Genomic DNA, 12,255 nt, shown 5'->3' on the forward strand with positions numbered 1-12,255 from the left:
GGTTACATTGCGGATAATGGGCTGCTTTTTGCTTTGATCCGGCCCCGAAAATGGAGCAAGCTGGTAAGCCATTCAAATCGCCTTTGCCCGGTCTGAAGGGCGATTAAGGGGCGTGGCTTAGAGGATGGCAGATGCGGGGACCTCTAGCCCCAAAACTAGGGGATTCAAAGCGGTAAGCGTGGCAAGCATTCTCAATACTTGTAAAGCTCGAGGAGTCTTTAGACTCCAAATGTAGGGAAGATAGAAAGAGTAGGATGTTTAAAGCAGTTGCGATAGAAGAAAAGAGGATAGATATAGGGAGTGAGGGAGAGAGAGAAGAAATGTAGAGAGGGATTGGGCTTCTGATCCCTTGATCGTTAGATCGAATCTATTCTCTCAATTTGCCTTTTCTTTTTTTACATAAAGTTATAGTTGGTAAGACTTCGGTGGATGGGTTTATTGTTTTCTGGGCAGGAGGAGGTGTCTTGAGGAAACTCAACATTTCATTTGGTGTTTGTTGAAAGAGCTGAATTAGTTTAGTTTTTTGTACAATTTACTAAAATTATGCATATACAGAGAAGCGTATACGTTAGATACAAATCATTTGAAAGAAAAATCAAGCGCAAAACCATTTTTGAAAGCTGTTACACATGGCACCAGTTTGTGACCAATTCAATTTGGTCCTTCACTTGATGCCATGGTGCAAAGTAAAAGGTAAGAGTGAGTCGAGTTGTTTATCGATCGTTGGCGCACTTTGTGCAGGGAACGTAAAAGATTAAATGGAAAACCGATAGGCGGACAGATAGACAGATAGACTTAAACAAATCGATAAATTAAATCGAAGGTAATCAAAAAATCGCACTAATTTAGCTTTTACCAACAACTACCGCAGCTTCAATCAACATTGTGATGTTGCCACTAGACTAAACAAATGGCCGACAAAATTGACGGTACCACTTGCGCTTTTTTTTTCCCGGCCATCGATCGACGCCCAAACTCCAGCGATAGAGCGTCGCCGATCGATGGTCAGAGAGGTAGTTGGTTTATCTAGTATATCGACATTTTTGGCACGGGGTCGTGGCAACATCACCCAACGACAACAACAATAGACAACATAAACCGTCAACGGAATTGTGGCTGGGCCTCTTACCTGAAAGAGCAGGATCATGCTCTGTCCAAAGGTCTTGAAATTGTAGACGTCGTTGATGCCGCTCTTCTCCTTCACGTGCATGAAGAAGGACATGCCGAAGATGGCGAAGATGAACATAACCAGGAACAGCAGCAGGCAGATGTTGAACAGGGCCGGCAGCGACATGGCCAATGCGAATAGCAGTGTCCTGATGCCCTTGGCTCCCTTGACCAGTCGCAGGACTCGACCCACTTTCGCCACACGCACCACTCGGAGCAGGGTCGGCGACACGAAGTACTTCTCGATAATATCGCTAAGTACAAGACCTGCGGTGAACATTTGGCAGCGGATTGGGGATTGAGTTTGTGAATAGAAATCAGTTGAGTTGTACAGTATTAGAGGGGGATTCGTGGACGGGACTAGGGATATTGTGGGACTGGACGGGTTTTAGCTGGCGACTAAAGCTCCGGGAGCTCGAGACATAAACACTTCACATAGCTGAAATATGGAAAGCATTAGGTTGTCGGCACGCTCCGCTCCTTAATCTTCTCAAACGTCAGACAACATTTACAGACGCACACACGTACACACACACACACAGTTGGGATAGGGATACATAACAATAATAATAATAATAATATATACAGTTTGGACAAAAGTTACATTAAGGTATTTAGACACGAAACATAAACAGGCTGAACGAAAATACAAAAACGAAAAGGGATACGGCAATCGAACAATCAAACAATCGTAGTGGGGCAAAGGTATTACAATTAAATTACAGTTAAATTACATATACAACATATACAGTCAAAGTACAGTTACTGGTTACGTATACAGATTTGCAGTACAGGTACAGTTAACACAAAGGTTTTCAAGATTTTACAGCTGGCCTAGATCAAATCAGGGGATTGCTGCGCAAAAACCAAAACGGAGAAAGATGGCGAAAAAACGATCGTAAAACGATCATGAAACGATCAAAAAACGAAAAAGTAATCAAAACTTAAGACATTAAGGTTAAAGAGTAAACGGTTAAAAAAATGCTGAACGGTTAACAGTAAACGGTTAACAGTTAACAGGTTAAGCAGCAGTCGATATCCTTTGGCTGTTTGCGAGCAGCTGGCGCAGGAGCAGGCGATCTTTGGCGTTGGCGTTGGTTTAAGCAGCGACAGCAAATGTAGCATCAAAACAAAATCTTGGAGCCCGGATTTCGTATACCGATATACTAATATATATAAAAATACATTTTAATTCGTTTCTGTTTTGGATGCGTGGTTACGATTTTTTTCTTTAGCGATAATCCGCAGCATATTTTAAAAGTGCCAAATACTAAACACTGCAATGTTCGTTCGCTGCCCGGCGATCAAAATGTTCATTGGTTCGGTTTTTTGTTTTTATTCTTTTTTCATCGTTTGTTTGATGGCTCTAGCAATGACATAAGGGCGTTGGAAGGGGGCGTGGTCGAACGAACTATTTGCAGGACTTTTGGAATTTTGAGCTGAGAGCGAATTTACAGCGATCTCGAAAAAGGTTTAACAAGTTGAAAAAAATGAAAGTAGAAAAAATGTGAAAGCTTCTTAAGACTAGGGCTAGAAGGAGTTCTAGAAAGAAAGTAAGAAGGGGTTATTGATGGGGGTCAAGTCCCGCACCAGGGAATGGCATGGGAACCATTGGAGGGTAGGGGGGGTTGGTTAAGAGTACTCGTCTATAGAATATACAAAGTTGTATGCTTTTTACTACGTTCATAGTAAAGTACATAATCTCCATCGTAGATTGGACCAAAACCATTAAGAAGATTCAGGCTATTGCTACGGTATATCCATCCATGTTTTTTTTTTTTTTTTTTGGAAATTAATTTCTTGAAAATTGCAGAGATTGTGGGCCTGATTGTGGGCGGGAACCCTCCGGCATGGGCTACACACTATTTAACGGGGCTCGAAACGAACCGGTGCTTTGTTTTGGGTTCAGGTTCGGGTTGGGGTTCGGGTTTGAACTGGGTTGGATTGAATTGCCGTTGGGTCCGGTCCGATCCAGTTCAACGGCCTTGCAGGATCTGCGCGCTAAGACAGTCCGCATGGCCATTGTCCTGGCTGGGGCCCCGCCCTCAGAGCTCCTGGCTCTGATCTCATCGTTGGGGGATCCCCTTTGGGGGTCGGGATACCCAGTTGGATTTCGTTTCGGTCTGGATACCTGTATGCAGTAGCTGACAGAGTTATGCAACCGACAATCGCACAGAGTGGAATGCTTGTGGAATGCCCATTGACACCTAACTCTGAGTGAATCTTGTGTAATTGAGTTTAACTTGATTTTCACTTTCATTTCGATTATTGATTCGATTAATATTTTTTATGCGTTTTTGTGCAAGCCATTTAACGTATGTAGAGTGTGTGTGTGTGTGTGTGATTGGGTGTTTGTGTAAGAGTGTATTGGCAATTGTTTTTCTTTATTGTTTTTTTTTTTTTTATTGTTATTTATGTTATTTTGTTATTTAAAGAATTTGCATTTACAAAAGCTCAGTCATCGTTCTCTTCTTTTTTTTTTTTTTTTTTTTTTTTTTTAGGATTGTTTTCGTTTGCCTTAAGCGTGTATTAATATATTCGTCTATGAGGATATCACTTTGCCTCTGTCGCAACATCGAAGCCAAATAAGGAAGCATACTTAAAGGGCGGTCGAAAAAAATTGAAAGCATTTTAGTTTTGTTTTTTTGGTTCTTGGAAAGTGCGTTTCAGAACAAGTTGGAGCGCGTGTGAATCTCTGGCGAGTAGTAAACATATACATATGAGATAAAGAAAGCGTAAGCAACATTAAGGTTTCGCAGCTCTTAAATAGTAAAGGTTTACTTGAAGCTTCTCTCGCACAAACTATAGTTATCTCAAAAGTGAAACGAAAAACTTTTACATGTAGGGAAAAAAAAAACACAATACGATCGGTTTGTTTGGGTTCCGTTTTCTGGTTTTGGTTGTGGTTTTGGTTTTAGTTCTGGCTTGGAGTTGGACAAAGGTTGAGGTAGAGGTTGAGGTTGGTGTTGGAGGTTGGGTTTCAGGGTCGTTCGCTAGACAAAATATTTTTTTGGGCGCATTTCGAATCGGGGTAACACCTTCGACAGCAACAGAACGGTTGAAAGCATCCTTTTCAACGCACTGGGCACCAAAAAGGAAGCTCTCTGTTGCATTGGTCAATGTAGTAAAGCATATTTTAAGCCATCTTTTGTATAGTTTATCCTGCTCGTTTCTCGTTTTCTTCAATAGCCAATTCCTAATTGAGATTGCGAGTATAATTGAAACTGGGTCGATTTAGCTCTTCCATTTGTTCGTTCTTTTTTGTGCTTACGTATGCGCAATTTTTTTCGGGCTATTTCTTGTAGTTGAAGATCAAATAAAATAGAACAATAACGTAAAATTGGAGAAGGACTTGGCCCATTTCATCTTGAATAAAATAAAAATGATTTTTCGACAAACTTCAACTGAAATTTGCCAATTATTGGTATCAATAATTGATTGATAACGAAAAAATATCATGTTTATGGTCAAGTATAAATATTTAGAATTTAACGCCAGCTACGAACGACAACAATTACTTTTAAAATACAATCAAATCAACACCAATATTGCAACGTATTACGTTTACTTTTCAACATAGGCTAAATTAAAAATTCAACATCGATTTACTTATTTTACATACAATTTTGGCAATTACAACAACAACAATTAAAAATATACACCATTTAATGGTCGATTGCGCATTTGCAATTTTAGCTGGGCATTCTGTATAACTTTATAGCAGTAAGGCTAGAGAATAATTGTAAAATACCTATAAATTGCTATAACAGTTTTAAAGCTTTTTTGATAAAATGATTAATTAACAATTTCTGAAACTTATTTGACTTTTAAGATTCTTGATTAATTGAATTAAAATTAGAATTACATGACTTATAACAAGTTTAAGCCTAATTGAAAAAGGAGTTGAGAATCTTTTTAGAGTGTATAAAAGTTTTATAGCTTGATAAGAATAGTTTTGCATCTTTAAAACAAATTTACGAATATGTTAAGATAGATTTAAACAAATAATAGCTATATAAACGATGTATAACACATATTTTTTATAGCATTATAGCATCCTCAGCTAACTATGCAAATGGCAAGCGATAATAAAAGCGAAATAAATAACATAACTTGGAATACGTTAAGCACAACAACATTGATTTGTTCATAAAGTGATCTTGATCCCGTTATAAACACAAGTATAACATCTGGGATTTAATCGCAATATGAGCAATCGCGGTACAACAATTTTTGGACACAACAAATCGATTGGGAGGGGATTATTACATTGCTGTATGTTTTGCTGGGAATTGGGGGATTTGATTACGAATCAACATCGAACAATGGAATTACGCATTACCTATACGACAGCAAATTGGCAACAATTATTAGAAGGTATAATACTTAAAGAGAGAGGAGCGTACTGTTGCAAAGACAGAAAGATTTTTACATCAAATATATGCATATAGATAGAGAGAGAGAGAGTGGGGAAGAGAGAGGAGAGTTTACGACTCTTGGATCATTTAACTGTTCCTGAATTCAATGAGTGTTTCTTTTTTTTTAGAGCTCGGGGGTCGATTTGCATACTTTGGCTATTTAGTTGGCGGTTGGGTTGGTGGTGGTTGGTTTGGGTTAATTTGGAAATTGATTTTCGGTTTTACTTACCTAAGATGGATAAAATGACAACTACTACATCAAATAAATTCCATGGCTCAATAAAATAGTGATATCGTAAAGCGAATATTTTTAATAGACATTCGGAACTGAAAATAACTACGAATATCGCATTGAGATAGTCTAGGACCGCGTTGTACGTGTCCGACGCATCGTAACGATCGAGGGTCATGGTGAACATGTTCAGACCAATGAATAACATAATGATTATATCGAATTTCTTATCGGTTACTATTTCAAAGACTATTGCTTGTGGTCGCCACTGGAATGGTAAAAGAAGACAACCAAAGATCAACACAGAAATTAAAAGGAAATGAAACACGGAAAGGTAAGAACATAAAACGTAACGTAATCGTAATCGTAATCGTTGGACACCGACAAAACACATTGGAGAGAAGAGAGAAAAGGAATAGAAGAGTTTCGTATAAGTACATTTGGTTAAATACGTCGCATTTGCTTATTGCTTATTATTTATGTATATATAATAGGATAAGAGTTTTCAGCTCAGTTGATCGCTTTTTGCGTATGTTATAGAGTTACAGTTTCAGTTTAGTTTATAGGGGATTATTTATCTTTGCTTTGTTCTCGATTTGAGGCGATTCGGTTCTTGTCTGTATTACATAACGTTTGTAGATCTGTGCCAATTGCAAACTTTTTTCCATGACGTGATGTTGTTCTGTGGAGCGTCGGATCCGCGCACCTGCAGACGTACAGAGTAGGCGTATAACGGTAAAACAGTTGGGTAACATAGTTGAACAGTGACTCAGTGTGCTATAAGTAACATTCATTCATTGCATCGGTTAAGGGTTTTTAAGTATCGGTTAATGGTTAACGTTTAAGTTGAGGGCTAAGCACACTACTAGTTTCATTGGCGGCATACCACGAGACAGAGACGGATACATTTACAGAGCTATGGATAAGGAGAGATGGCAGAGAGATCATTCGGTTGGAAACGTGCAGTCGGTCGATCGATCGGTCTGTCTCTTTTCTCCGTCAGCACTTTTAATTTCTTGTTGCTGGATATTGATTCGGATTCGAATTTGGAATTTGATTTCGATTGCGATTTCACTTTCGTTTTCGTTTTCTATTCAAATATGGTAGTGGTTTTAGTTATCGGTTATCGTTCTGTGACTAACACTAAACATGCCCAGAGTAGAATAGAGATTAAAGAGAGACGTGCCAAGATGTATGCTATGTACACATCCAGATTAGGAGTAGTAGTTGTACGAGTAGTAAAGAAACATGCATTGGTTGCCATATCTAAGTTAGGAGTGTTGCGAGTGGGGTATCATAGATAGGTATAAGTATATACATATAGATAGATTGTAGTTTTGCTTTGCTTTTGGAATTTTAAATTTTATAGAACGAACGTCCAGCTGATAAATGGCAGACATAAAAATGTTTAAGTACAGACGAACCAAACGGACACAATACTTAAATACAGCTAGTGGAAATTAAGTATTAGAGAGTAGAGAGTAAGAAAACGGTATGTTGCGACCACATCGTCGTCGCACTCGCACTCGCAGTCGCTCGCAGGAGTCGCTCAATGGCAACAGTGGCGTGCGTTGTCGTTGTCTCTCTCTCGCACCACGGCAGCCATTCCAGAGACTCGACTTGCTGCGCTGCCCATCATCTTCTTGTTCTTCTCGTTTTCGTTATGTTTCTATTGTTGTTTTTCTTGTTTCAAAGATCCATCAATTAACTTGACAAAATATTGCTAGAGAACAGGGCCTTTCACATACATACATACGCGAGTACGTAGATATGTATTTGGTAGATAAATTAACTCAACGGATTGCAAGGGTTTTTGTCGTCGTTCGAGTCCGTATAACACTTTTCAAGCGACTCGTTAATTGGTGCATAATTGTTTGGATTATGCATTAAGCGAATGCATGAAAGTCAACGTTATTTGTATAGGAGCTCTTATTAGGCCAAAGGTCAATTTTACAGTTAATTATAGTCCGGCAGTCTCGTATAACAGTCTGATTCATAAGCACAGTTCGGTGTTTCTTTAATACAAGTTAACATAGAAAAAAGTTTATCATATATACAAAATGTTATATATACAATACAGATACGATTGGCACAGATTACGCGATCAAAAGCTTGCTTCTCTTATTGTCCTGATTTTCATTTGTTAGAATTTCAAGTTTTCAGTAATGTTTTGTTAGTGATTTATCGATATGTTATAGAAGGTTTTAGTTATATTTCGTTTATGAGGCATCAAATGCATTGAAATTCTCCGGAAACGGAAAAGTTTAAGAACTTAGCAAGTATTTTTCTCGGATTAATTTGCACTTCTTAAAGTGCGTACTATAAGTTTTGATGTCTCCTCTTAAGATATTTGTTATAGGTAAGCTTTTCTCTTTCTTATTGTATTATATTGATTTATGTCTTTTGTACTTTGATTCATATTATTAATTATTTATTTGTTATAATTTTTCGGTTGTTTAAATAATGTTATTTGTTTTTATTTTTGTATTTTGTTGTTGTCTTACCCTTGGTCTTGGAATGGCTTTTAATGGTTTTTTAGAGCCCATCTTTTTCATAGCATTATAGTACTTTTTCTGATCTTCTGTCATGAACATTTCTAATGATCCACCTGCTTTTTTCTTTTGCTCATTAAAATTATCAATGATAACACCAATGAACAGATTGAGTGTGAAAAATGATCCAAATATGATGAAGAATACGAAATATAAATACATGTAGATGTTCGTTTCACGAATTGGTTGCTTGTCCACCTGTTATCGATTGGTTGGCCAGTTCGATATCGATCGATAGCAGCAGGAATCGATGTAGAATTTTGTGTTTTGCGGGAAATTTAGTAGTTTGGCATCATCGGTTTCAGTTTCGGTTTCGGGTTTCATTTCATTTCGTTAATTTTTTTTTTGTGAATGGATCATTTTTAGTGTTGCTCGTGTTGTTGTTGTTGTTGTGGAGTGGGTGTGGCCATAGTTTGTTTTAGAGTGGTGTGACCATATTTGTTGTTGTTTTTAATTGTTGAGTGTCGAGTGTTGTTGTAGTTGTAGATTTGTTGATCATATATAAAAAAGAGAAAAAGTTATAGATAAAATTGGTTGATTAATAAAAAGTATCATAGACTGGACTTAGGTACAGATATTGACATTTCTTAACATTTACAGAATGTATGGATTAATTAACTAGTTGTTTGCAAGATAGCTTTGTCATAGCGGCTTTCTGCTCTGTTTTGCGTGTTTAATTATTGCTTTAATACTGGTTTTTGTGGATGGCAAAGCGCATTGGCAAACATAAATGCAGTCTGATGTGTGTGTGTAGAGTGATGAGATATGGATTGTAAGGGTTGTACATTACCTCTCGTGAATCGATAGCATCGTTCATGATTTGTATCCAGCCTTTGAAGGTGGCCACTTGGAAAAGGCACAGATACGCGTTACCTACATGATCGAAATTCATTGCTGAATTCACCCACGTGTAGTTTTCGCTCTCGCAGGCATTGCGATTTGGTATGATCTCGTGGCTGAGCTTCGTGCCGTTCATGTCCTCGCACTGATGGTTATTGATCGATCGTTATCGTTGTTATCGGGTCGGCGGTCATCGGTGGTTGGCGTCGATGGGTTTGGTTTTGTTTATCGAGTTGATTTCGGAAAAATGTATTAAAGTTATGCGGGATTTCACATACAGATAGATATAGTATAGATATGGGCTGGGTAGATTTCATAAGGCAACAGCTATAGATGCTAACTAAGTTTTAATAGTGTAAGTGTCTCTGTGGGTTTGGGTGTGTTGGTATTAGTGTTTGAGCAGCTAATTAGCTTGGCCTCTTGACTATACGATATTTTAAAAAGCTCAGCTTGAATTGTATTGAATAAGATTATATTTGATTAGATTAAAATAGTTTGAATAGTTCATATTCTGCTCTGATTCGATTTCCGGTGCAAAAGGCAAAGTACAAACTAGGGCTAATACTAAGGAGTGTTCTAAGAAACGGTTTTAGTGCAGCAATTTTCGCAAGGTCGCATACTCGTATAGTTATATAACGTTCGTTAAGCATGCCCAAGCTGAATCGGAGTCTGCATCTGATTTCAGTTTATATATTGATATTGACTTTGATTACGATTCTGGCCCTGGCTCAGGACTTGCGTTTAAGTGAATTCTGATATATGTACAGTCTACAAGGGCTTGTCGCTGCTGTTTGGACAAACCCTTGACTCGTTATTTCGGAACTTTATGATTCGAATCGTGTTTAAAACTCAACTATTTACGAAAAATAGATACAAAGATACGCATTTCTTTCAAGATTGATTTAACAGTTCGATTGATTGGATCATTGCTAATTATGGAAAGCTGCTTGGAATTGGATTGTTTCAATTGAAGCCATTTGAAGGCGAAACGAGCACAAGTTCGTGACTTGTATTCATTTTACCTCCGACCTTTGGCCTGTTCTATTATGTTTCGGTTTCAGTTTTTGTTTTTAGCTTGGTTTCTGGTTTCTGGTTTTGGTTCAGGTTTTAGTTTGAAACATTTGGCACGTACCTTAAAATATTTTCCAGCAAAAAGCTGTACACCCATTATGGCAAAAATTAGCCAAAATATTAGACACACCAATAGCACATTGAAGATGGACGGTATAGCTTGTACCAGCGCATTAACGACGACCTGAATTTGGTTTGGTTTTTTTTGTAGTCGTTTGTTTCAGATTTCGTGGATCGATTGATCAATCGATCGTTAACCGATTGGGTCGTCGTTGGCAACGTCGATGATGATTGGGAGTTGAGTTATCGATGGATTGGTTGGTTGTTGTAGTAGTTGGGATACATGGGTGTATGGGTGATGCGAGGCAAGGCGAGGCGAGGTCGGGAAAGAGGGGATAGAATATAATACAATAAATGCAGAGAGTTATTTAGTCAGTTAGGAATATATATATATGTATATATAAAATTATCGGTTTACACTAAGTCAAGTTAGTATCATACTTATATTTAGATGGGGATGTACAGATGTGTGTTAGTGCGTGTACATGGTTTTTTGTGACTGAGTGTGATCTCTGAAAAGATGGCTAAATGTTTGCTTTTATGGTTAAGTGCTTGCCCTTAATGAGATGAAGGCGTGTGAGTGTGCAATGAAGATTTTCTCGGTTTTGACTAACACTACTTGCAGGCAGCGTGCGTTGCTCAACACTGAGCCAAGCCAAAGCAACAGTTCAGTTTACAACACTACATGGATAACGGTTAAGTATGTACAACAAGCAACAGCGTAACGGTTCATTGCAGACCAAGCAAGCACAAGATCATTGAAGTAGTTAAGAATATACAGCAAATTTGGCTAAAAGTTAACTTAAACTAGATACTAGTCGGAATGCGAACTAGATGAGATGGGTTAAATACGAGTTGAGTCAAAAGTTGTGTAGGTACATAAGACGATGATAATTCTAGCTCTAGGTTCGATCGGTTTCTACAGTACTGGGCAGGCAAATAGACTCGACTGGCTGTCGTCGATTGAAGCTAGTTAAACGAATTTCTTGGTTAGTTGGTTATGTTCGAGTGAGCCAAATTGTTCTAAGAGTGAGCCGATTGGACAATCAATTAAAAAATGTGGATAGTAGGACAAAAATAGAGAGAGAGAGAGAGAGCGAGCGAGCGAGAGCGAAAAAGAGAGCGGGCAAGACGCAACTTGTGTGAGAGAGAAGGCAAGGCAAAACGATTGTCTAATTATGAATAACGATACGCATAAGTATAAGAATAACGATTAACGATAGCTAAGATTAACTCTAGTACTTGGAGTGTGTTTTTTTTGTGTTCGGCTGATCGATGAGAGAGAGATTTGAATAAGTAGTTGGGTAAGTAGTAAGTATCATCTAATCAGTCAATCAATTACGGCTTATATGGTTTTACATTACGGATGCAACAAATCAAATCAACTGCTGCGCTTGAACAGATAACTATGGTTATGAGTCCATCAATTCAAATGGTTAACTGTAAAGCTACGTTTCAATTTCTCTAGATACACAATTAAGATCGGTTACTGTTAGTTTAGTTATGAATGGCTGGTGTATACGAGTACGATTAGAGAGGGTAAGTCGACTTAAAAGAATTGCCAGTATTAATAATGATGAGTTTTTGGCGCTTGTAGCTGATACACGATTAACGATACTGATATGCAGATACTGATACTGATACTGATACTGATTGATGAAGTTGTTTGTTTGTTTGTTTGTTTGTTGGTATTTATTTGTGGTAATTGGTTTTGATTTGATTTGATTTGATTTTGGTATTGGGTTTGTAACGAGTATGTATGGAAAGTACGTACCCTCATGCCCTGCATACGGGACATGGCACGTAGTGGTCTCAGTGCTCTTAACGTTCGCATAGTCTTGAAGGCTTGAATACCACCAGCTCCAACAAGTGAAGCAACGAAGTTGATAAGCGATACCTAGTTTCGATATAGTTC

The 12,255-nt window shown here is 38.0% G+C and overlaps 1 protein-coding gene across 50 annotated transcripts in view; it reads right to left on the bottom strand.

The window, feature by feature from the left end:
• Positions 1-12,255, bottom strand: part of LOC108137599 (sodium channel protein para) — a 66,455-nt gene that overhangs the window by 9,797 nt on the left and 44,403 nt on the right. For 41 of the 50 annotated variants that reach the window (XM_017259359.2, XM_041707805.1, XM_017259361.2 and 38 more), the window contains 6 exons: positions 12,115-12,237; positions 10,342-10,464; positions 9,160-9,354; positions 8,322-8,567; positions 5,815-6,085; positions 1,130-1,434 (listed from right to left, as the gene is read on the bottom strand). In XM_017259359.2, the coding sequence (XP_017114848.1) occupies positions 1,130-1,434; positions 5,815-6,085; positions 8,322-8,567; positions 9,160-9,354; positions 10,342-10,464; positions 12,115-12,237 (1,263 nt within the window). The remainder of the gene's footprint in view (positions 1-1,129; positions 1,435-5,814; positions 6,086-8,321; positions 8,568-9,159; positions 9,355-10,341; positions 10,465-12,114; positions 12,238-12,255) is intronic. The other 9 variants (XM_017259366.2, XM_017259348.2, XM_017259346.2 and 6 more) reach the window with 1 other exon arrangement.

The sequence above is a fragment of the Drosophila elegans genome, unplaced genomic scaffold (genome assembly GCF_018152505.1).
Source record: "Drosophila elegans isolate 14027-0461.03 unplaced genomic scaffold, ASM1815250v1 contig_149, whole genome shotgun sequence".
NCBI lineage: Eukaryota > Metazoa > Arthropoda > Insecta > Diptera > Drosophilidae > Drosophila > Drosophila elegans.